Source organism: Drosophila simulans, chromosome 2L, assembly GCF_016746395.2.
Source record: "Drosophila simulans strain w501 chromosome 2L, Prin_Dsim_3.1, whole genome shotgun sequence".
Classification (NCBI taxonomy): domain Eukaryota; kingdom Metazoa; phylum Arthropoda; class Insecta; order Diptera; family Drosophilidae; genus Drosophila; species Drosophila simulans.
Window position 1 is genome coordinate 9,360,613 of NC_052520.2, and position 25,944 is coordinate 9,386,556.

The window sequence follows — 25,944 nt, forward strand, 5'->3', positions numbered from 1 at the left end:
AACTGTCAATCATATGTCTTGAAATGTACCGTTATAAAGGGTGAATCTGTGCTCACTCTCTCTCTCTATCTCCCCAGCTCGCTCGCGCCTTTGAGGAGCTTGTGCTCCAAGCCGTTGGCGTTTCGGTTTGCTTCGTTTGGTTTTCAGTTCGCTTTCCAGCTCAGTCGCTGTCAGTCGCTCTGCGCGCTTTTTTCTCGACGGTCGTGTGTGTGCGTGCACGCGCGGTTGTGTGTTTGCGTGTGTGTGTGCGTCGTGGGCCATTTGTTTGGTGCCAATTTATTTGGCCGAAACTCCAATGCGAGTTGTACGGAAAATTATGAATTGTGCTGGCCCAGAAACATGAGAAGCTTTGCGGCCCTGAAACACTGTAATTAAAACCTGCTGGATTCGGCCTACTCACAAAAAAATAAAAAGAAACAAAACCAAGTCTCCAACTTCACACTGTAAAGTTTGGTGCGTTGTGTAATCAGTCCGACGAAACGGAGTTTCTCGCTTTGTTTGTTTTTCTCTCCGCTTTATTTTCGGCAACAACAAAAATATATTTTTAAATTGCTTTAAGCTTGCGGAGTTTTGTGGAAAAAGCTTCAACCCAACTTCATAACTTGACAATTAAATCATCGCAGGTGAGTTCGAATAATACATTTCACACACGTTGTACATACATACATACATACGATATATACTACTTAATACTACGAAAGCTGAGCAAATAAGCGCTGCTCCAATTTTTTGGTGGGTCACTATAAAAAACAGACCTCAAAACACCAAATTATCGATTTTCTTTCGGGGAGCTCCGTTTCTGGCGCTCTTTTTTTATATATTATTCTGCGATTTTGTTCCTGCTCGTGAACGTGTGTGCGTGATTGGCTTGGTTGTGTGTGTATTTAATCAAGAACAGAAACTGTTTTCCTGCAGCTTACCGTTAGCCGAGCAACCGCATTTGCATTTTGTCACATTGCCAAGGCAACGCGACCCAAACGCCATATGGTCGCGATCTGATACCCTATCCCAATGCACATAAGCTCGGCCATTTGCGAAGACTCGTGGGATTGGCGACACTCTCATATTCTTACGGGTGGAAGTGGGAGTCGATCTCAAGAGATCGAATATGCACAATATAATACTGCAATATGTCTGATAATAATCACACACATACATTGTATTTAAGTGTAAGGGTATTTACCAACCTTGTTCCTAATTCTTTTGATTTTCCTTCTTGATGTTTATGTCTGTTGGAATTGCAACGCTAGCATTATTGGGATTTCTTGTGTTTATTGTTCTTGCATTGTTTGTTTTTTCATTACTGGCACGCGTTTCAGTTTGATCGTTCTTTTTTGCATCCTTTGACCCCGATCGCAGTTCCGACTTGTTTTGATCGCCAAAACAACAAATCGCTTTCGAACACTGATTTTAACGCATTAGCCCCGTTCGTTAATAAATTATTGGAGTTATGACTTCAGAGAAGCGAGTTTATTTGCCAAATTTGGATATGCCCACGCTTCGAATTTGAATCAGCAGAAAAAACATGTTAATTGCCCTGAAGCGATATATTTCGTCTGGAAAAGAACAAAGCAAACGCTCGAAAATCTAACTTTTTTTTTTAGTACCTTTAACCCGAGGGCGTGGAAACCAAAACGTATCTGTGTACCTTAGTCACTTGCCTGTATTTGTGAGCGATGATTAATCATAATAATTTGTATTAAGACCCCTTAAACCACGCTGTCGGCAATTTCTGATGGTAACAGTAAAGCTCCTTTCAGTTACTTGGTTTATGTTCATTTTGGCATTGGTTACTTTCGAAAAGCCTTTCGCAAATACAACGACCTTAGCTCATATAAATATAAACATACTTATATATGTTCATACATATTTATTAATACAGATAAAGCATGGCCAATGACTTGCACTCGAAAATGTTAATTGAACCATGAAAAAGCGTTTAAATTAGAACTTTGCAAATATACACCAAAAATACCGATGAAAAGAAATCTGTTAATTGAAGCTGCAAACTGGAATTTGTAATAAAAAAAATATAATTAACACTGGATGACTAAATGGCACCCAAAAAAGTGTGAAGTGAAGATCAGGCAATTAAGTGTATGAAGCAATTGAATAAGAAAAAAATAAGCGCAATCAACATTTATTTCTAAATGTCAAATATAATTTAAGATGGCAATTTTGTCGCATAACAAATTATTTGCTTTTAGCCTTTCAGAGGCAACTGCAATTTGATTGGGATAGGATCAATCATTTAGATTGAGTTTTTCATGACTTTAATTGAGGCAGTGTGATATTAAGAAACTTAACGGACAAAATGTTGATGAATTGGTTAAATCAGCCGCAATTGTATGCATTAATAAATAAAACGCTATCATTAGTGGGAAATTATTTTATTTCCGAATAATTTTCTTATCAAATTTAATTAAATAATGTCCATTATCTACTGATAATAATCAATCCACCAATATAACTCACTCGTGTGTTGATGTGCTTATCTATCTGATTTGATAATAAAATTATGTTAATAAATGGTGGCAGATGTTATTTTATTTGGCGAGTACTAAATTTGAAATCATGAATAATAGTGACAGCCTATTAGTGTAACTTATAACTTAGAACAGAGTTAGATACACTTGAATTACTCCGCAAAAAATATCATTTAGCATCCAATGAGTCTCTAACATGTAATCACCTTCCGGGTAAGGGAGAATTTTCGTAACATGGTGATTAACCGTATCGGTGGTAAGTTTTTCCACAATAATATCGCTCTAATGAGGGGCAGAAATGTGAATTTTTGTTAATATAGGTATAACCATAAACCATTTAAATATACATACATTATATGGACAGGAGTGATTTAAGTTGGAAAACTCCTTAATCATGTCAAAGAAATACTTTGCTACGGGATTTGCTTTTTGATGTTTGAAAAAATGGCACGCATCTATAGTTTGATTGTATAGAAATGGCCTGTAACCATTGAACCTTTTGTACAATCCAAAGTTGACCTGAAATGTTATCATATAGTATATAGTATATATATATAGTAGTCGGAAAAGGTTTTACAAATATGTGATATTTACCCGTGCTTTGGTAATTGGCAGTTTATACAGGGTTACCCTTCCCGAAATATATTTATATGTTCGATTTATCGATTTCAGAGTGCATTGCGTAAATTCCGCAAAATCTTTGTTCACAGACCTACACTTTAAGTTCGTAAACTCCACTCGGGGTGTTATCTATAATATTCGGGTTTGAAATGTGTTATTTCTTTATATATATATATATTAGTTACTTACCTCTTTTACTATTAACATAAGCACCAGTAAAGAACATAATAAAGTTAGCTTTTTGCACATCATGTTATATCGATAAACTCTGACGAACTGAAATCTATTAGCCACGGGCAAAATTTATGGTACACAAAATTGGATTTCAAAATTGATCGATCAGAAATATTTCGTTTTAATGGAATAATAATTAGAGTAGAGGAGCACAGAGAATACTTACATTAGGGCTAATAACGTGCGTAATTTAATTTAATTGGTAAACAACGCCGAAAAATATTAAAATATATAAAAACATTATATGACATCGTGTTAAATTTGTTCTTACCATCACTTATCATTGCCACAAAAAGTTTTTTTGGTCACAGATTAAAATGCAAAGAACCATATTTTGCTTCTAGCTTAAAACTGTTTGTCTAGAAATTTATCAAGATTTTGACGATGAAGGACAGACAGACAGGAAAAAGCTTCTTTGTCATGCGGCATGCTCGTAAATGTAATGGCATCTGCGAGATACAAAGATACATTCGCAGCGCGCGCATTACGTGCATAAATATTACAGATGCGACGCTATCCAAATGTCATATGTCATTGGTAATGCAGAAAGGCCTGATGTAATGGCAAATGTCAGCCAAGGATAGTGGAGCATAATTCGATTGGCTATCGGATCGATATGCAAATGTTATGGTTAACCAAATGAAGTTGAATAATATCACAGTAAGACACGTGGAAATATAAATCCAATATGTTAATACATAATTTGTATAGTATAAAACTTCCCAGAACTAAGTGACCCAAAAGTACTAAAATGCATGTTGCATCAACTTTTTAAAGCGGAAACTTAAAGTTAGCCTAACACTAATTAACTGCTCCCCAAGCATGACCGTAGTGACCCTTCCTTAACCATGTTCAGAGTACAGAACCGAATAAAATCAGTGCCCTGTCCCAGTGAAAAGGTAACCCAGTTGCATGGAGCACGATGAACTGCAATCCCCGTGAGCGGAGGAAATGGGTAGCGACTGCAGTCGCAGCTCACTGAAGCATCAAACGACCAGAAGGTGACTTAAAGCTGCTACCCGGAGATTTGAATCCACAACTTCCGATTCCACTCCACTCCACACTATTCTACTCCACTCCACTCCACACTACTCCATTCCATTCCGATCCGTCCCGCAATTGCATTCTGTGTGCGTGCCGAGAACGAGTACGAGTATCTTGCAGATACGTATGCGTTCCTCCAGTGCTCCATGGTCATAAATGAGCAACCAAGCACGACAGCCTCGCGGCATCGACTGACATCCCACTTAAAGAGTGGATGTGCTCCACCCGTAAATCGCATCCACAGCCCTTCCTTTCATCCAACAAAATATCAACCACGGATACACCCCCAACATATATGTATGGTGACAAACGCCAAGTGTGCATAACTTTTAGTAGAGCATGAAAAATTAACTTTAATTCGATTGTAGGCAGTTCCCAGATGGCTCTTCGTCCATTACATCTACCGGCGACGACGAAGTGCCTGGGTGCAGTTTCGTTCGCCGGGCAATTAATGTGTGATAATTAAATTGTGATATCAGCTGAACAATTTACCAATTAAAGCAGCAAAGAGCTGCTGATGGCTGCGCCACCACTTGGCTTGTAGGTGGGGATGCTCAAGATAAATTGCATGAAATAGAGTATAGATATTAAAAGTGCTCTTTGTTGGATTAATATACATAAACATACATAAAATGTTACTACCATTTTGAAATGTTTTTGTACTAAATGTTCTCAGTTTTCACATCATAAGCGGCAATCGAAAACCTTAACACCTGACCTACCTCAAAGGATTGGTGGCCAAGGCAGAACACTTCTCACGTCCTTCCTGGATCGTAGAAACTCAAACTGAACTTCCTCTCCTATTTCGCCACTCTTCTCTAGTTCGTGATCCAGCTAATGAGCAATTTAGCAGGAGCACTCACATCCTCGACCGTCATCCTTTCGCTGCCAAAGATGCAGCGAAGCGTTAAGGCAACTGTATGGCGGGCAAGGATAATGCCACAGACACTTGAGCCGCGATGGGCTTAGGTCAAAAGGCAGTTCATGCGGCTATCTTTATAGGTTGGTTCCCAGCCTGGAAAATTTGCATGTTTTGCACAATATCTCGAGCAACCCCCGGCGTCCAATCAGGGGGGATTACATTTTTGGTGGTGACTGCTTATGCTTTATGAGCAATTAATATGTCAGTTAGCGGCGGCTTGGACAGATTGATGGGGTTGTTGGCTCGAATCGAGGCCCGAAAACGAAAGCAAGCCGCAGCAATTAGATGGCGGAACTGTCAACGGCAGGCACGAATTGCCAGTAACTTGGAAAGTTTTCCTTCATTTCCCTCAGTGGCTCGTGCTCGGCACGTTTTTGCATGATTTCCGGCGCACCCTCGCCGATTTTCCCGTGCCTGATCAGAACTGGACTGGACTGTTGGGTTAACAAGGACACTCCCTTTGCATTTGTAGGCCGACTCGAGCGTGCGGCACATTATCCTTAAGCGTTGCCGCGCCAGGCGCTTGTGTCTTTATGCCCCAGCTACAAGTGTATATGCTGAGAACAGCTTTTTCTCTGGAGAAAGGAAGGAGAGCGGAGAAGTTGGCGGTGGCTTGCGAATCAGGACATGGCGCGTGTTCTGCCCAAAGTTCCCGTGGGAATTCTTAGAAATCTCATATCGTGGGCGTGCGAACAAATGTCTGTACCTTTACTCATTTTGGTTAAATAGGGTTGCTTCGTTTTAAGCCAAATTTAAATTTCTAAAATATGTGTTTCTTAAAATAACATTAAAAACCTTTTGCCTGCCTCAACAACTCGTAGATTTTAACCACAAACCAAAAAAATACTTACCACAGCCAACAAGTTATATATCTGCGTGCCTGCTTTTGATTTCTTCAGCACTTACAGAACTTTTCCGAACTTTATCCAGGCAATCAATTTCAATCAATTCCACCTTATTCGTTACCTGCAGTCCTTGAGCTGAATTTAATTCCTGCTCCGTTTGGTGAGCAGTTCAATCCCGAAAAAGCAATTCCAGAGATGAGAGGCAGCAAATTTAAAACACCCACACACCCAAGGGTATACATATATGTACGGATACAGATACAGAACACAATCAACCCACAGGCAACAAGAAAAAATATTGAGTTTCAGCAGTTCTGCAGAGAGGAACTTTAATGGACATCCGGCTTTTATTATGCTTAGTCTTATTATTATTGTTTTCCCACCTTCAAGGTGTGTGTGTGTGCTAGCTGATGATGACGAAGAGGATGAGAAGCACCTCAAGTGCAATTGAAAAAGCCAAAACCGCACAGAGCCAACAATAATAAAAGCAATAATACCAACCAAAAGCAAGCAACAACAAATGAATGTACTATGTTGATATTTGCGTTGGCCAAGGAAACGTCTTTGGCGTGGTCGATTGTCGGATGGAAAACGCGGAGGAAAATCCACCAGACAGTAGAAGATAGAAGCTATGGCTTTCAGAACGAGGAGGACTGCGCCTCATTAAGTGCCCGACGGCCTTTGGTTTATGGTCGCCAGCTGGATGGCGGATTAGCGCAATTGCACAACTACTACTATATATACTACACTATACTATATGTTTGCTGTCGCTGGCACTTTTGCGGGGGTGTCGATTTCGGCGTGGTCTAAAACAAGTTTAGGCGTTTCAATGTTCCTCATTAATCTTGTGGCATGCCCCACGAAAACAGGGAACACCAATCAACAGAAGTGCCACGCCTTGAGGTGGAGGCCCGACTTGGATGCCATGCCATTTGCCTTATTGATTGACTTGCGGGGGCTCGAAATTTAGCACCATCCGTTGTATAACTGTTGCGGCTACACGTTGCGTTCCTTAACTGGAATAAGGTGATAAGCCGATTATCTTTAATAGCAATTAAACGGCAAAGCAGGAAATGCAAGAAAAGAAAAAACAGCTTACACCTTCAATAAATAGTCGATTGCTAAACAAAGTACCAATGCTAGTCTTAGTATTAGTAACTTAAAAATTACAAATGGCATGCTTCAGATTAACTAGACACTTTCTCTAATTTTTCCGAGTTAAACAGCATCACTTTAAACAGTTTCCCAGAATTCAAGTCTTCCGTCTGAAAATACACAAAATTTGACATTCGACTGGCACTTTTCGCCCCTTTTCCCCAAATAAAAACGGACGTCACGAGGGGGAAAACGGACGTTCTGCAAACCAGAACAAAAAAACGAATTGCATTAATGCAATTTTAGCATCTGAAACCGTGCTGAGGAAAACTAAACGGGCACGTTCCAATTGGAGTTCGCGGTCGTCGTCAGCATTCTGTGTCTGCATCTGGATCTCCATATGCAACTGCAACTGCATCTGCATCCAGTGAGCTCTGAGCCGCGAATGGAGCAGGGAGGACAATTGGACACCAGACATGGCAGCCCGGAGTCCACTGGAATCGTTCCAAATTGCCGGCGCATGACTCCGTCCATTTGCAGAGAAGAAAGAGTAGAAGAAAAAAAGAAAAAAGAAACGGAGGAGTATCTTCTGATGAAGAAATGCTGTAAAATGGAATTGCATTACACACACTTTAGGTGCCATTTGTGTGGCAATGGGTGGAGGGAGGGGGAAATCTGAAGGCGAAGCCATGAAGTTGATGATGCGCCAACAAATTGGATGCGTAATGGCTAAGCGAGAGCTGAGCCACAATTGATATATTTATAGTTATGGCCAATGGGGACTTGGAGCGTCATTTCACTTTCGACCAAATGGGCGAAAGTCAGCTTGCTTAATATTGCCGAAAAGACATTAAGCTAAATTGGTCTTGAAACACAAATCTTAATGACTTTATATACATACAAATACCTGAGGTCTTCAACAGAATCGGAAAATTAATTAGCAGCCATGGGAATAGCCGAGAAAAGTGCTCGGAATTTATTCGCAACGGACTTAGTCTGAAATATTTTCACTGGCATTTCCAACTGGCTGTGCACTATTATTAAATTAAATTCCAATAAAATCGTGTTTGGTTCACACGGTGGTGCTCACCCCTTCAAGGTTTCGGTGTCCTCTAATGCTGGTATTTATTCTATATTTTTATTGCAATCCTCTCTTTATTGCCTCTAATCCGTTAAATGCTTTTTAATTGCATCTGCAACCTTGTCCCAGGAACACTTGAAAATTCAGTTCGCATCGCCAGGGGAAAGTGGGCGGAAATATAGTTGAAAAGGGGGTGGTTGAGAGGGCGTGAGCAACCCTAGGCTAATTGGTTGGGCGTGAAATTTGTGAGTTTAATTTTTTTAGGACTCGGTTAGCTGTCAACCCCTGGAAAATTAAGGACCCCTACAATGTGGCCCTGTGGGAGACGAAATTGATAAAGAACGGGGAGATGCAATCAGCCAAAGTAAACCACTTTTTATCGGCTTAAAATAACATTGGTTAGAAAGTTCGCCAAAGCAAATAAATTATCAATAAAAGATAAATAAGTAGGGTTATTAGTTATTAGGGTTATTATTAAACGGATTTAATGATGACCTAATATAATGCGGTTTTTATTATAAATATTTAATATTATTTATTATTAATATTACCTTGTGATCGTATACTTTTTGTTCTCAGTGCAATAACTTTAAATCACTTTAAGCTTCAGTTCATTCAACCGCAAGCCGAGCTTAGCATTCAAAAAGCTCTTTCACCTGCCCGACAAAGCTTTTAAGCCCTCGAGCCACTCAAGTTTGCGGCTCAGCTCGGCGACGTCTCAAGAACGTACTCAAGAAACGAACATAAGCCCTAGGCTAAAAGCACACATGCTAACATTTACTTGGCCAAACACATACATGCTAACATTTACTTGGCCAAACACATACATGCAGTTTTAAATTAAAAACAAATTGCGAACACGAGACTAAATATGTTGCAGCTATCATGACCCTAATGACCGTGGGAACTTTTTATAAACGTCACTGACATTGTCAGCTGAGTGCCCAAGTGTGAATGTGCATGTGTGTGTACTTGGTTGTAAGCAGGCTCTTAAGTTTCTTTTAAGAGAGACTTGAGTTCAAGCATTGCCAGCTTAAAAGCATTTTTAAAATTTTGTAACGGAAACAGCAGCTTTAATAATAACTTTAATGTTTTAATACTCTATTTATAATAAAGAATCTTGTTTTCATTTCAGCTTTTTCAAGGCACCTTAAACTAATACAAGGTAAGCAATTTAAAATATTTAATACAACGAGAGAGAGAGAACGAAACAATTATTTTCTGTAATATATTTTTATATTTTTAACAATTTTTCCTGAAACAGCTATACAAAACAAAATGGGATTAAATCATCCGAGTTAATATACCTTCAATCTCGATTATCAAAACATTGGTATAATCGATTATTCATCACCCCCTTTCGAATTGTCGCAAAATTATTTCAATTATTGCCCAAGAATTGATTTGTTAATCTTCTTGTCTGCAAAATGGAAATCCTTAACAATTGACCCAGCAATTTGTATGAGTAATTGGCTTCTTAATCGCAATTACAGGCCAGATTGGGTTCAATTCGAGGCAATTGTATTGGTTTGGATTACTCATGCCAAACTATTTGTTGCCATTTGTGAGCCTTTCACTGCGGCATTTTGCGCATTTTGATTGAAATTTTGATTAGGTTGCACATGTGGCTTTTGTCTGCCCCGCAGCCCCATTGACTGACATTGATTTCTCAGCTTATGGCCATTTCCCTATTTCCCCCATGCCGCTTCTTCTTCCTTTTTCCCCTTACCCCATGGTCTGGCATTATCTTTTGTCGGTTCATTCTGTGATGGGAGGTGGGTGGTTTTGTCTGGGATCTGGGGTCTCCCCATTCAGTGCTAGCTGTTTTCATTATGGTTTATCTAAAAGTGTCGAGTAATGGCTGTAATGGCTTTAACACATTTAACACACGGAAAAAAGGCATTATTTTTTGTAATTTTAATGTAATGGAGTCAAGCTTTATATTACTAACATCTTCTTGTGTTTAAAGTAAATGAATTCATAACTTATTTTGGTTAATTTGGAAAATAATAGTCACCTTTTGAGTGATTTTTCCCAAACTCGAAAAAGTTCGAAAATTTTATGTCACCTTTTTACGGCTATTATAACTTGTGTATATCTCTAGGAAATATATAAATAATAATAATAATCTCTTTTCTCAGTGTAAGTCTGCTTTATACATCAGTTGCAGCACTTTGTTTTTTCTGCATTTAAATTGCGATAATGTTGGCGAGATTGGGTGCCATGTGTAGGTAGCAATGGTTTGCTCCCAATAGTCTTGATACCATTCTTTTTACTACCTGATTTTATGGGCTACCTGGATTAAAGTCGCTGCTGCATTGCAATTTTTCGCACGTTTCATTGCTGAAAACTCTCTTATTATCTATTTGTGTGACTGTCTCACGCGCACATTTGGGAATTTATCTTTCGGAGTTATCTATGTTTCTCTTAGCGCAGCAGTTTCTCTTAAAGAGCGAACGACCTTGCATCGCGCGCTCTTTTGTTCTACGGTTTCCGCTCTCGCATTTCGATCGATCATTTTGCCATTGTTGTCACGGAATTTAGGTTGGGCAACTAATTCAAATCGATAAGTTCAATACATTGATTACCGAGCCTTGATTATTGTTCAGTTAATCAGTTTTTATTCTTTTCATTTGTTTTGTATGTCCGTTGGGATTTCATAACCACCTGGCCATCTCTTGCATTTTGTTAATAGCCAAGTCTTGGGTAACTCTCTTTGATGACTCTCTTGAGTGCCATAATCATTTCCATTCAAACCACTCGCTCTTCATACTCCATGTGAAAAAAACTGGCAGCTGCAGAACCAACGAAACCAACTGGTTTTGAATGCCCTTCTATCACTTCAATGGGGTATCTGAAATCCTGATTTCAAAGACAAAAAATACTTTTTCAAATCCATATGTTTAAATTGAAAATATAAGATAGTCTCTTTTTCGGGATTATTAATGTTCATTACGCATCTTTTTAAAGACATCATTCTTACTATTTGCAATTTTTACACCTGTGCAAAATTAGTAATTTATGTTACCTATTTTTCAAGAATTTTAGCGCTCACTTTCTGTTAAAGGAATACGACTAAAGACAATTCAGGACTTTAAATCCAACACACATGGGTTAAGGATAAATCTGAGAGCCAGAGATATTACAAAACAATTAAAGGTCCTTTTTGAACTACCCGGCTTTGTAATTATCTTAGCACTGGGCGGTTTGGGAAATTCCCAGAGTTAAATAATAAAATTGAGCTCGTGTTTTCCCAGAACTTTTTCAACTTGTCCCGACCGCAAATCTTTTAAGCCACGGTCACCAAATCGCGATCACTAAATGCAGCGCATCTGAGATTATACCTGGCCGAGATACCTTAAACGCCTCTCTCGCTCGCTCAACTGCAGCTATCTCACTCCCACTCTTGAAAACCTACAAGCTGCAGAAACGCGTCGCAGTTTTATCATTATCACAACAAATACAAACACAGCAGAGCGGAGGTGAGATGGAAGAAGCAGAACGACGTCGTCGTTGGTAGTAAATAAACACAATGGAACTGAGCAAATCCACAAAACGTACTGGTGCACTGAAAAAATTACTTTTAAAATAATAAATAAAATTAAAAACTAAATTAATAATAATGGGATAATAGGTTATATTAAAATTATAATTCAAAATCCCTATGAAATGAGTAAGATCACTCTTCCCCACATTTAGTTGAAAAGAAAGAGACAAAGACTTTTCTCAGTGCGCACACACACTGACAGAAACACCCTGTACCAGCTGTTGCTCTCTTCCGCTCTTTGCACGCTCGCACTCTTTCCTCTCGACTCAAACGGCGTTGAGCGTGCGGACAGAGTCAGCCAGTACAGTAGAGCAATTTGAGCCGCCGCATCGAGCTAACCGCTTACCGCTTGCCGGACAAACGCGTTCCGTTTTCCCTCCGCTTCCATTCGCCTTTGGCCCACTGTCGTCGTCGGTTGTCCAAATGTCCGCGTAGGGATAGTGTAACCCATTTCCAATTTCCAGGGGGGTCATAGTAAGAAAGTTAACACCTAAGTAGTCCAGGCCTTTTGGGCCAAGCCGATCCCAGCCATCCATTTACCGGGCTCTTAACACGGGGATCGTTTTAATCGGTGTCGCGTTGTCGTTATTTCGGTTTTCGCGATTTTCCCCACATTCCGTGTGCTGTGTGCTGTGCGAGGTGTTCTTGGAATTAATAAATAGTTAAAACCGAAACGTTGGCAAAAATCCACACTGAATGAGCAAGAAAATTATATAAGGCCCGAACCGGATTTATTTATTAATTATACATACGAATGTGACCAAAACAAAAACAGACTGACAACAAAACTCGGCTTTGGGATATACCAAAAAAAAAAAGCAGCTCAAATACAAACCGATCCCGATATATAAATGGTAAATGCTTAAACCCAAAAAACCAGTAACAACAGCCAAAGTTGAGCTTGACTTGAGCTTCGGATTTAAAGCCAAGTCAAAACGAGTTTTTTGTTGTGCAAAATCAGATTTGCATATATGTAATTCTTGTGCAGCTTTACGCTAGTTGTTGCTGCTTTGACATTTGTGAAAACATAATATGCATTTTTGTAACAATTCCAGTTTTTGACGTCTTCAATATGCATTGGTATAGAAAACTAAAAACAGCTGTTCAAACTATGAAAAACTATACTAGACTTTTCTTCGCCATAAGCTAAAGTATTCAAAATACGTTTCGGGGCAATAATTTTAATAATCAGGGGGAGTATTTCCATTAAGGTTATAGCGTTACCAGTAATTTAGAATGAATTACCCAGCTAAAAACTCAATAAATCTTTGCAGTTTGCACTTGAACATAGCAATTGCGATGGGGTTAGGTTAACAAAGGAAATATATAAACACAATTAGCAATTAGCTGCTTTTGGCTGGATCACATGAACGCACATACATATGTATCTGAAAAGTTACGATTGACTGGATTCTACGGGTCTCCAGTCTCTCACGTTTCCGAAGATGAATCATTTGGCATGACTAAAACTTTTCAAATCGATCGTATATAAAGTATATTTTATCTATTTCAAATATAGTCCCACACTTCAGTTTAAAATCCAATGACTTTCTGCCGAAGCATGCGCATATTCTTACCACAAACGTTTTCCCAGCACTTTTGTAAAGTTAATTTATTTTAATGTATACTGTGTGCCAAATTATTTGACTGTCAACTGCATAAATTACTACGATAACAAACAAAACGAAAAAAAAAAAAGAAAAGTGGCAAAGGCAAAATGGAAAATGGGGAAAATTTCCCATTGAAATGAGTAATGAATTGGTTTGGGGCGGCTGAGAACGGAACCAACTGAGAGTGGGTGAAAATATATTATAATTACAGTGTAATTAAATGCCAACTTGGCCCCGGCTTTCGCCAGAAGAGAGTTTTTTGCAGCCACAAACTATGAGATACTTTTGCTTTGCATAATTATGCTGTTCAACTTGATTTACTCGGAATGTTCTTCAAGATCTTGAGGTTCCACCAAAGGGCTCCCTGATTTATGCTGCACTTTTTTTTTTTTTTTGGTAGCAAGGCCTCTCAGCCTGGTCAGATTATAAATCTCAGCAGTTCATAAAAACTTCAGGCAAAAAGCTCCAGCAAAAACCATTCAGGAACATTCCAAGAAAAGCCAGAAACACAAACGAAAAAAAACTGGTAACAAGCCGAGGAAAAAAGTAAGAACATAATGCTACCTGGGTGCAGTTGGACTTGAGTTGAGCCAACTCTGGGATGGAGGAGCCGCGTCGAATGAAACCGGTTTGGTGGCTGGCTGCCAGCCAGCCGACTCCAACTTTTCTCACATGCCTTTCGATTATGCCAAGTCGACTGCATTCTTCGAGACGCGGCTTTCGCTAAACGTTTGGCTAAGACCGAGCTCTCAGCTCCAAGCTCCAGCTCCCCATCCTCGAGCTGCAATCCATCGGTCTGCAAGTTCAACACTCAGGCGAGGAGTTAGACCTCAACTTCAACTTCAACTTGATCGCTGCCTCGACTGTGGCTGCATAAAACTTTAATTTCATGGAATTTCCTTTCTATTTTTATGCTGCAACGCCGATGATTAACAACAGCAGCAGCCAGCCATCGAGCCAGCCAACTGCCAACAAAGAGAGACGTTGGACAAGTCAAGAACACGGGAACAAGTCCAAGACCAAGTCTAACTCCAAGTCATGGCTGCCAGCTAGAACTTCAACTTCTGGGCCATTAACTTGGCTCTGGAGACGGGACAAAGCGGGCATGGGGCACCTGGCATTCTGCATCTAAGGCAGGAAATTAAAAATGCAAAAAATTGGATAATTATGCATGTAAACGTTTTGTCATTAAGTTGATACTTAAATGCTGCGGCGATTAACAGGCAGATTTTAATAGAATATTAAATTTTTATATAAAAAAAGATTTTAATATTAAATCGGCAGGGAACACAAGGAGATTCCTTTAGCTGTATTTCTTTCTTTTATAAAAACCACTTGCAATTATGAAACTTAAAGGGTATTAGAGAGTTTGTAACTGTTTGTTTATTCTTGACATTTTCCTTGCCTGCCAATAGCTAACTAGCCGTAAAGCAAACATTTCGCATTAATGCCAAGAAGTTTTCTCGCCTCTCGAAGGCCCGACTAAGTCGACACGCCAACTTGGTAATAACTTGGCCTTGGCTGGGCTAAGTTGGCCCAAAACCGCAGCGCCTTAAGAATGTCAAAGGGCATGCTTGGATATGATTACGCGAATTTCCGTTCCTAGCTCTTTTTTTATTGCCTTTAATGAGCCAGTTCAATTTCCGGTCTGTCAGTTGGTTGCGCTCTGATAAAGGATTAATCTTAAATAGAAACTACATAGTTTGTCAGATTTGCTAATAATATATATTTATAGGAATTTCAGCTAATTTTACTTATGAAGAAAATGACTTGTCAGCTTCAATACGGAATAAGTTATTAAATAGTTGAAGCAGTATTTGAAAAGCCTAATAATGTTTTAGGGAATATAACTACATATATGAACACTTAGTTATTTTCGGATTGTCCCACTTTACTAATTCCAAACAATTGTTAATGCTATTTTGCATACTTACAAGTCATTCTTTGTACACGTAAATGTAATTACTTTAGCTCTGATATAAAATTCTATCGAAATAGAACGTTTATTTACCTACGCCAAATTCTAGTAAGTTTCCAAATACCGTGGCACACCTGTTCGTTCGCCTGGCTTATTAGGCAAATAGGGGACTATTTGGCCCAGTATTACTGTGCCCCCACAAAACACTAGGATGGCTTCTTTTGGCAAGTATGTGGGTTGTTTGTTTAGTTTCCTATCGATTATTTTCATTGGGTGTTTGCACTGCCTACTTTTGGGCGCTGGCACCCGGAAATTTCTAAACCAATTGGCCAACAGCTGTTTCGTGTGATGTCTATTTGCCTGGCCTCAACGTTGAAGAGCGTTGACAATGGGAACAGAGAAAACTAACGTGGTTACACTTTTGTGCGCCATAAAATTGATTTGACGACCAACTATGACAATCAGAGCAGAGAATGCCACTGGAAAATAGCGGGAGACAACCGTTTGGAAAATCGTCAGGCTTGGCTGACTTTCCATCGCCTCGGATTTTGGACCACGGTGCCTCCGCGACGACCTTTACCGCCATAAATCGGTTGGATAATCGTCTAAACTTAGCAGTTATCTAAACATAGTTGCTTGTGATGTCACGTAACTTTCCACGAAACTTGTAAGCAAACAAATTCTCCTGTTTTTTCGCTTATCGCAAAGTCACATTTTGAAAAATCCCTTTCCCATTTTAAAACTGTCAGATAAAAGAGCTCTTTAGCCAGTTTTTTTCGTTTGCCTCTGTCTGGGAAAGAAAAATATTACATCTTGTGTACTTTGATTACACGAGCTTTGCTGTAGATCAACATTTGGATATATGCTTAGGAAACTAGTGACTTTAAAAATCTTGTTTGTAATCTAATATTTTTCTGGCATTTGTATCAAGTTTCCAGGGTCATTACAAATTCAGCATAAGGATTGAATAAATTCAAATAAGCTTTGGTGTGGAAGTTGTCTTAGGAATTTGTTTTCAACGCATTATACATTCTTGTGCATATTAAATTAGTTCTTAGTATTCCCCAGTGATTTTTCTCTCCGGTTTTCCCTCGCTTTATGAGTTATGAATGCGTAATGGTAAATGTGCTTTGGATGAATGATTGGTAGTTGAAAATTTCTCTGTTATTTTCACCTTTGGTCTTGTCTTCATTGAATTGCATATTTTAATGGCTATAACGTGCCGTACGGCTCAGAAACAGGTTCCCCGAAAAATTCGGTTAACTTTGAAACAGCGAGTTGAGTCATCGAAATATTTATTTGCATAATGAGTGTAAACAAAGTTTGTAAGCGTGGTTCGCAGAAAAAATCGTACGCTCATAAAAGTGGCTGAAATCGATTGTAATTACCGTCGCATCTGCCGGCTGGCGAACAAACAAAGGATAACAAGGATCTTCGATCGTCCTGTTGCGACACGAACCAAAAGAGTCTGTCTACCTGGAACTTCGGAAATCGTGGCAAATCGAAGTCACTATGTTGAGAACAGACGGCGGCATGTGCGCGAGTCCGATTACCCACTTAACCAGAGAATCCTTCGAGTATCCTTCGCCACGTGCAACGAGCATATGGCAGGATCCTGGTAAAAGGAACGAAAGAGACAGAGAGCCGAACAACAACTGCTGGCAGGGGCTGCATTCAAACGACAGATGCAAAACATTTCGAAGTCTTTCGAATTGTGACCCGCTTGCATGTCTCGTGTTCGCCAGGACAGAACACTTCTTATAAGGTATATGGATGGTATATGGCTACCTCCGCTCCACAAACTCACATGTGTATAGCTCGCAGGCGTGCCTATTGTTTTTATTTTCATTTTTGTGCCTGCATTTCTACTTCCGTTCGTCGGGTTTTTGAGGTTTCTCTCAAGTGTTTTTGTGCTGGAAATACTCGTATTGGAGTTTGTTTTGTTAAAGGATGTGGTGGAACAGTTAGGATTGTATGTATACATATTCCACATATCGATTTCCCATTTTCTTGTACTCTGATAAGTATAAACTTGGAAATGCACTTTTTGAGATGCATTTCTGTGTTCCTGCTTTATAAACAATAATACTATGATTTTTGTTGTTACTTTTTACCAGACAGTCGCATTTTTCCTAATATTTGCATCTTGCCAGCATCCCTAGTCACTTTTTTTTCTCACACTTACCTTTTCCCACACCCCCCGCCAAGTTTTCGATACTTCCCATATAGAACCATGTATGGCACAGACATAATGGTCAGATCAACGCCCAATTGACAGCTAATAATTATGCGCAGCATACCCTATAGTATTTCGCTCAATGACAGAAACCCCTGTGCAATTAGAACCCTGCCTTGCCTGCATAGGACATGGGTGCATAGGAATTCCCTCCCCCCAGTCTCCTAGTGCTTTAACGTTTTAGGGGTGCATTTGGGTCAGCGTGTGAAATACCTTTGCATCCGTGCGTAAAGTAACCCAAGCTAGCGAACCAGGATTCTCGATATCGAAGAATCCTTCATGCGAAATCCCACGGCGTTCAAGAAACTCTTTTATCCTAGCAAAATAATTCTTACCCTTTCTTGGCTTCTATATATACCCATTGTCATTGTTTTTGGATTTAAGTACGAGAAGACGTTTCTGAATTTGAACAGCTAAATTGCGTCACCGGGGGGAAAAAAAATCGCATGCTTCCCTTAAGATTCCACAAGTTTTTGCCAGATGCTGTGCGATCTTTTGTTGCTGTGTCTCATTATTTGCGTTAAACCTTTTTCGGCTTTTTGGCTGCGAATTCTTTGCGCACTTCCTTTAAAGTAACCAAACAAACCAGGCAAAAAAGCAATGCTAGCTGTTTTCTCTGAAGATTTATTATAAGGTGAACATTTTAGGTTGCCCATATGTTTGTCTGCCTGGATACCTCTCCACTTTTCCCCAGAGCTGCTTGCTGGGGGCTACAGATACTATTTAGAAAAGCTCATTGGAATTAACTTATATGACTCCGTGGGGGCTAACCTGCAATTTATGGGCTTAGATGCGACAAATTTTATTGCTGGCCAAAGTTCAGTGTTTGGTGTTCAAACTGGGAAAATAAAGATGGATTTTGATATTTGAAGTATTTAAAATAGTATGTTCGTGATTATCTAATACATATATTTCATGTATAAACTTATCATTATTTATGTTAATCACGAACGACAAAACATAAATATTCACAAATAATCCTTTGGAAATCTCACTGGGCAAAATTGATACTCAATTTCCGGTCACAAAATCCTTGGAGTCATGCCTCATTGCACCTTATTGTGGTGGCTAATTGAAGTCATTATCGTTCAGCTCCCGCTACCCATAAAAAATGTAAAATTCAAAAGCGCACACATACAACGCTTAATTTCTCCTTTAAATATTCACACAAAACGCTGTCTGATATATTTCAAATTTATTTCACAAAAAAAAAACGAAGAGTTCCCACGACCACCGACACAAGGAAGAGCATTAAAAATTATAAATTCCTGCAGTTTAGGGCAACCCTCGAAGGACGAGGATGCGGATGGAGGACCAAGGGGCAGAGGAACTCGATGGTGGTTGATAAGACCCCTAGCCAAGCCAAACAAAAAAAAAAAAAAAGAAGGACTGCAGACAGACAGAAGCGTATGGCGGGAATAATTATAATTTTATATCGAGTACTAGCAAAAAAAAAAAAAGAAGGAAAGGAAGCCATTAAACGTGTATTCTTTTCTGACCATCACTTCGGCGTGTGAAATTTTCAAAACGCATCACAATGTTTGTTTTAACACTGACGTTCTCAACTATGGGAAACCATTGAATGGAATACCTAAAAGTGAGGATAATTAGTGGGAAAACTTGAGTTGATTACTTAAAGAAAGCTGCACTTCAAAATGTGGATAGTTTTGATTAAAAAAAAACTTCACAGTAACTTTACTCCACTTTACTTTGTACAGAACTGAAAAATCCAATTATCATTTTAATTGCTGCACGTATGTATCTTGCCTGCATTTCGATTTATTCCCTCCGCAGAAAGTTGAATGCCATCAAACATCCGAGTGCCATCAGACATATCCTGAAAGGACAATCCATAACTGTGATGAATGCAAGTTAAGCTTGCATTTGGGCATCACATAGATGGCACTGTCGATGATGGGAAATGGGTTGACCAGTTGCCTGAAAGGACTAAACTTTTGCAAAAGGATTTCCGAGGTGTCACACAGACCCCAGAAGGAGGCTAGACTGTTGGAAAAGTCATTGGCACTGTGAGCGAAATGCAACAAGTGTCGATGCCCTTTTGAGGGCAGAGTAAAATTGAATTTCATTTGACATGTTCCCACTCTAGATCGAGGCTTGATTGCGGTTATGCAATACAAATTACTATATGGGCTGCGAGCATACAGATGTTCATATACTCACCGATATACAAAAGTGTCATTGACTGCGCTGGTTTTGTCATGCCAGGGTTAATTGTTTAATGCTAAATTAAAAACAAACTGGAAAAAATCGCCATGTTCTAGCGCGGCATTTCGTCACCAAGTTAATAAAGACAGCCAGCCATGTGGCGAATGATTTACAATGCTAGCTGCGGTCCACGGGGCATGGCTATCATGAAAGAAAGAGTTTAATGAATTAATTACGCTGGGTGTCGCAGGCACAACCCTGAAGAATGGTCAAAGGTCAACGAAGTGGCAGACAAAAATTAACTTGTGCCGGGTATAATTATTCACCAACTAAAGTCAGTTACGTTTCAATGGAGTTATTATGCCTTAACTCCATTCGTCCGAATTTACTTCTATTCCGCGAATAATAATTGTTTACTGTAGCCATGGAAAATACCCCGTCTAGTTCACCATATTAATTACCATATCACAAAGAGAAAATAAATATGTTCGTATCGGGCAAACATTGATAACGAACAAATATCTCCCCATACTTTATATTATTTTTTCATTTTTATCAAAGCAAACTGCAGTCGGATCTGATTCTCTGGCAAACACGTACACAGATTTTACGTCTGGAACCTGTTTCGTGCCTCGATTATTGGTTGAATGAACCCTTTCCGGATGGTGCCCCACACCCCGGTGTCCAAACCCTTGTACAAAATGCTATAGCCAGTCGATTGTTGTCATTTCTGAAATCATGTTTACTTTTAGTGCGTGATTTGGATTTTATTTTTGTCGTTTTCTGCCCATCTTTCCATAAGATAGCTTACGCATTTCGTGAATCATAGATACTAAACTTTCGGTCAAGTTTACTTCGGCTTTTAGGGGATTTTAAAGTGGTTTGTTTGAGAGAATTGACGAAATTTATAGGTCAATTTTTTTTCTTTCAATTTCAATAATATTTACCATTGCCAATTTGAGCCCGCGCCCCTAGAAATTTTATGAAAACAAATTCAAGCAAATGTCCTTCAGTTCAGCAGCCATAATGTCGCCTTCTGGCCAATGAATTTATTCAGTTTTATTGTTATTGGGTTGCCCTTTTGGTGAGTGCTCTGAGAACTTTTAAGCCAAATGCCAAGAGCATTTGTAAATCATTTTCTTCTACCCACCACACCATCATATTTTCTTACAAGCCTCTGACCCACTTTTAAAAATGTTTAGATGCTTTTTGTGTTCACAATTCGATTAGCGTCGATGGGAAAAATGCAGTCAAACAGCATCCCAGCGGAAAAGTCAACGCCCTTCTTCAAAAGTCTTCTAATGAAGCCGGAAAACCAAAAAGCCCAAGCAAAGCTACAAATTGTGGGATCATGGTGGCGGCGTGGTCACCAAGTAACAAAGAACCGAACTTCTGGCCTTCGGGAGTAAATCAAATGTTCAAACTGGTTTCGTAACATATACCGTTAACGGCTTAAGTGGGCAAGAAGAAAGTCAAGTTGCAACGGAATTCCGAATTGAACTTTAAATGTTCTGCTCACATTTTATCACTCGACAATCGTCGAATCACAAATAAGTTGGACAAATAAGCCCAATTAGCCTGAGTAACCTGACACTGTGCAAGTTGGTCAATTAACATGACCAGGCTAATGGTTGAAGAACGTGAGATGTCTGACTGAAACGTGGAAAACCATTGGGAAAATGCTGTGGTGGGTAGGAAATGCGGTTGAATCCATTTTATATGACGACTCTGGCCTTTGGGTTCTCAGAGATCTAAATATGCAAACGAAATGTGGACAGCGTACAGATTATACCCTTGTTTAGTTTACACAAATATTAGATAATAATTTAAAGAGTTAACAAAAATACGTTGGGTAACGTTATTTGTGTGGTCTTATCAAGCGCTCACTTCAAAGCGTTTATTAAAAAATAAAATATCGCTGCTAGACAACCATAAATATTGCTCGTAAAATTTTCATTTTTGATATTCCTCCAGTCGGACGCACTATTTCTTGTGAAAAGCAAAGCAAAATATACACAGTTTTGTTATGATTTTGCGATAATTGCAGACGCTTAGTTTATCAACAGTTTACCGCAATACGAGGCATGTGATAAAGTCACAAAAATGTCAACCCGTGTCACCGCAGCGCTGGGAAAACAAAAGCCTCGGGCGAAGTCAAAGCAAATAAATTCTAAAAGTCAGCAAAAAAAAAAAAAAAAAAAAAAAAAAAAAAAGAAATATGAAAAATTAAATATGTGTGTAAACAATTACGTGAGACACCCGACTGGCCACGCCCACCGCCCACACGTTGCGATAAGCGATTGGAGGCCGTTGGCATTAATTGCTCCTCCCGACTTCAGTTCTAGTTCGGGCCAAGCCGTGGAAGTTGGCTGGCATTATCTGTACGTGGTCGCGAAAAAAGCTCTTAATGGATCGCAGTTGTTGGTGGGGGGAAAATAAAAATTATGTACTATTCGAGGGCACTCTTGATCTCGACTCAATGACAATATCGAGGGGGCGTTGAATCAAAAACCCGAAAAGCCGATAAACCAAAGTGCTTTCATGTGTCGATTGCGATAAGGAGGGGTGTGAATCATGCATATTGGAGACGTCAGCACTGATAACGCTGCGTACCCCCCACAAGAAACTATAACACCAACACACTCTCTACACATTTTCCAGATCGCGCCCATCAATTTAATTTAATCAAAAGCAGTTACTCAAATTCAATGAATAAATAAATTTGCGCAGCCCAACGAGCCAATAAACGGATCAATAAACCGAAATACAATACACGATTTCCGCTGACATCTGGCAACGCTGTCCGTTGTCAGCTTGTAACGGTTATTCACGACAATTTACTCACGCCCCGAACGAGTGCAGCGAAAACAGCGAGTGCGAGCGAGAGGTCTAGCGAGCAGGCATGGGAAACTCCTCGTCACACACGCACGAACCACTCGAGCGCGGCTTCACACGCGGAAAATTCGGTGATGTTAAAAATGGGGTAGGTTTTTGAACTCCACTTAGATACGATCCCCAGTTCCACAGAGGGTTGAACTGCAACAAACCGCACTTGTTTCGATCTCTCTCTCTCTCTCTCTCTATCTCGTTTAATATGTTACATAACTAATGACTGATAATGTATCCTTATCCCATAGAAATCCGCTTCCTTCCGGTTTAGCAAGAAATCGCCGAAGAAAATGGATCGTCTGCGTCGCTCCTTTCGCGATTCCTTTAGGCGTCGCAAGGATCGCGTTCCCGAATCCTCGAAGCCGCATCAGTGGCAGGCGGACGAGGAGGCCGTGCGATCGGCCACCTGCTCCTTCTCCGTTAAGTATCTGGGATGTGTCGAGGTCTTCGAATCGCGCGGCATGCAGGTCTGCGAGGAAGCACTCAAAGTCTTGAGGGTAAGTGCTTAAAAGCATATATTAAGGATGGACTTGAGGCATAACAAGATGAAGAACTGACCATAGAAATAATATTTAATACATATTATGTTAGTTATTTATCTTTTATGTCATCGAGTCCTTCGTTATCCTTCATCTAGCCAATAACTAATTGCTTGTTTTTTGATATTTAGCAATCCCGTCGTCGTCCTGTCCGCGGATTACTTCATGTCAGCGGTGACGGCCTGCGAGTGGTGGACGACGAGACCAAGGGCCTGATAGTGGACCAGACCATCGAGAAGGTCAGCTTCTGTGCACCGGATCGCAATCACGAACGCGGCTTCAGCTACATATGCCGGGATGGAACCACTCGTCGCTGGATGTGCCACGGCTTCCTGGCGTGCAAGGACTCCGGCGAGCGATTATCCCATGCCGTGGGCTGTGCTTTTGCCGTTTGTCTGGAGCGAAAGCAGCGACGCGACAAGGAGTGCGGCGTGACGATGACCTTCGACACGAAGAACTCGACCTTCACGCGGACCGGATCCTTCCGTCAGCAGACGTTGACGGAGCGTCTGGCAATGGCCACAGTGGGCACAAATGAGCGGAGCGTAGATGGGCCGGGATCAGCAATGCCGGGTCCTCCGGCGGCCACCGTCAAGCCTTTCAATCCCTTCGCCATCGAACGGCCCCATGCCACGCCCAACATGCTGGAGCGTCAGAGTTCGTTCCGTTTGAGCACGATTGGCAGTCAGTCGCCGTTCAAGCGCCAGATGTCACTGCGCATCAACGATCTTCCGTCCAATGCCGATCGTCAGAGGGCCTTCCTGGCCGCCGCCGCTGGCAATCCACTGCAGACGCCACTGCGAAGTGTTTCGCCCATTGCCGAGGTCTCGCCGGCCAAGTCTGCTGGAGCGGATCCGTCGTCAGCTGCCGCTGTAGCCGCCGATTCTGTGAGCCAACTGTGTCAGGAGCTCAGCCAGGGCCTCTCGCTCCTGACCCAGACAGACGCCCTATTGGCCGCCGGCGAGGATCTAAACTTCAACAACAATCGCAGCATTAATCAGAACATCATTGCCGCTGAGAAGCAGGTGCAACATGTACACTCATATGCCCCTCCAACAGCACAAGTGACGCCTCGAGTGGCCAGCACCACGCCCACATATCAGACGCTCCATTCGCAGTCGCCCTCGCGGTCGGAGCAGAGCATCGAAACCTCGACGGAACTGCCCAATGCTGAGCAGTGGCTGGGTCATGTGGTGCGCAGTACGTCTCCGGCAGCACCGAAGCGGCCCACTTATTTGGCCAATGTTGGCCGAGCTCAGACACTGGCCAGTGGCACTGGCGCTGCAGTTGGAGGCGGTGGCCCAGACGATCCATTCGACGCCGAGTGGGTGGCAAATGTGGCAGCGGCCAAGCAATTGTCGCCAGACTTGCCGATACCGAGCACTGCGCGCTCGCCTCTGGCCAGGCACAGCACCAATCCGTTCATCTCACCGCCCAAGGCGCCGGCGCAGTCATTCCAGGTGCAGCTCTAGGCAGCGAATCCGGGGTCACCAGGGGGACAAAGTGTGGTTCGCTTGAAAAAAACGTAACTTAGTTTAAAGTTCAGGGGCAGGATCGGGCCAAACAGAGAATCGAACAAAGATAGATAGATGGATGGCTGGATCGGATGGAGGTTATCAGAGATACTTAACGCAAACATAACTAATGTTGAATTATGCATATAGAAAACATAAACTACAGTTACTCACACGCAAAACGCATCAAGTACAGTAAATAAATCCATCAATGGCGCTTAGCACTAGGCCAAACCTTAAATTGCTTCGAGTAAAATAAATCATCAGATCGTAAGAGGTCTTATACCGAATATCAGTCTTATAAGCGGTTTTGAGTATGACACTAGGAATTAAAGTTCTACGACATGTAATTTTTAAAAGACTTGAGTAATACTTCGATCATTCTTCCCATACTAAAAGACCGTTTCTATTGACTAGACTGATACTGGGGAAGATCCCTTAGTCACTCAACAATTGACCAAGCTACCAAGTTACCCACGAAAGTCCACCATAAAGCAAACAACAAAACAAAAACAAATGGCACCCTCTAAGCTTAAATGCAAACTCTGTATTATACTTTGGTAATGCCCTTCCACTACTTGTTGATTGATCCCACTAAGAATAATGATTATGTATGAATATGTATGTTGATATGTAGGCAGCTCTATGTCATAGAGCCGATTATTATTATATCAGTGTCAGTGTGCGGTACACCGTTTTTATATCAAATCTTTTATTATTTAACTTAATTTTTAAATCTGTACAAAATGTATTATACTTAAATTATAAATATAATTTAAAAATAAACAAAATGGAAACGTAAAAAACTTCAAGTTATTTAAACATAAAAATCAAGCAGCTAAACGCAATGCAACTAAGACGATATAGAAATATTGAAATAAATAAAGTTATATAGAAACATATTACATATATTATAAAAGACGAAGCCAAATTCGGCAAACAGAAATACATTCGATTTGTGCGCTTCTGACATGTATTTGTTTTATTTTTGCGGAATATTTTTTGACACATCCCAATATATTTTAAAGGAATACAAAATCACGTAACCAATGCACCAATTGTTACCTAATGTTTATAGGCTGATTATTTAAACCCTAGATAGTATCAACTAGAAAACAAATCCAGTCATTGTTCCTAAGAATTAGCAGTCAAGTGAATCGCACTCATCAGTATTTACATAAAGCGTAACTACATAAA

At 40.4% G+C, this 25,944-nt stretch overlaps 2 protein-coding genes across 3 annotated transcripts; one reads left to right on the plus strand and one right to left on the minus strand.

The window, feature by feature from the left end:
• Positions 1 to 142: 142 nt before the first annotated feature.
• Positions 143 to 25,717, plus strand: LOC6731634 (protein numb). 2 transcript variants are annotated; one of them, XM_016179850.3, is made up of 4 exons: positions 143 to 623; positions 9,464 to 9,493; positions 22,943 to 23,191; positions 23,365 to 25,717. In XM_016179850.3, the coding sequence occupies exons 3-4, from the start codon at positions 22,985 to 22,987 to the stop codon at positions 24,703 to 24,705; spliced, it is 1,548 nt and encodes a 515-aa protein (XP_016024313.1). In that variant the 5' UTR covers positions 143 to 623; positions 9,464 to 9,493; positions 22,943 to 22,984; the 3' UTR covers positions 24,706 to 25,717. The 2 variants fall into 2 exon arrangements, with proteins under 2 accessions (XP_016024313.1, XP_016024314.1); XM_016179851.3 differs by lacking the exons at positions 143 to 623; positions 9,464 to 9,493 and adding exons at positions 12,146 to 12,729; positions 22,467 to 22,788.
• Positions 2,526 to 3,531, minus strand: LOC6731633. The gene is made up of 4 exons (XM_002078737.3): positions 3,297 to 3,531; positions 3,081 to 3,236; positions 2,838 to 3,005; positions 2,526 to 2,768 (listed from the first exon to the last, which is right to left on the minus strand). Exons 1-4 carry the CDS (start codon positions 3,357 to 3,359, stop codon positions 2,613 to 2,615), a joined length of 543 nt encoding a protein of 180 aa, XP_002078773.1. The 5' UTR covers positions 3,360 to 3,531; the 3' UTR covers positions 2,526 to 2,612.
• Positions 25,718 to 25,944: the final 227 nt, after the last annotated feature.

Bases quoted from the DNA above. Each gene is read 5' to 3' on its own strand.
- LOC6731634 (XM_016179851.3), top strand. From the start codon at position 22,708: ATGGGAAACTCCTCGTCACACACGCACGAACCACTCGAGCGCGGCTTC. The intron at 22,789-22,942 runs GTAGGTTTTTGA...CTTATCCCATAG, and splicing joins TCGGTGATGTTAAAAATGGG to AAATCCGCTTCCTTCCGGTT. The intron at 23,192-23,364 runs GTAAGTGCTTAA...TTTGATATTTAG, and splicing joins AAGCACTCAAAGTCTTGAGG to CAATCCCGTCGTCGTCCTGT.
- LOC6731633 (XM_002078737.3), bottom strand. From the start codon at position 3,359: ATGATGTGCAAAAAGCTAACTTTATTATGTTCTTTACTGGTGCTTATG. The intron at 3,237-3,296 runs GTAAGTAACTAA...CGAATATTATAG, and splicing joins TTATGTTAATAGTAAAAGAG to ATAACACCCCGAGTGGAGTT. The intron at 2,769-2,837 runs GTATGTATATTT...GCCCCTCATTAG, and splicing joins ATCACTCCTGTCCATATAAT to AGCGATATTATTGTGGAAAA.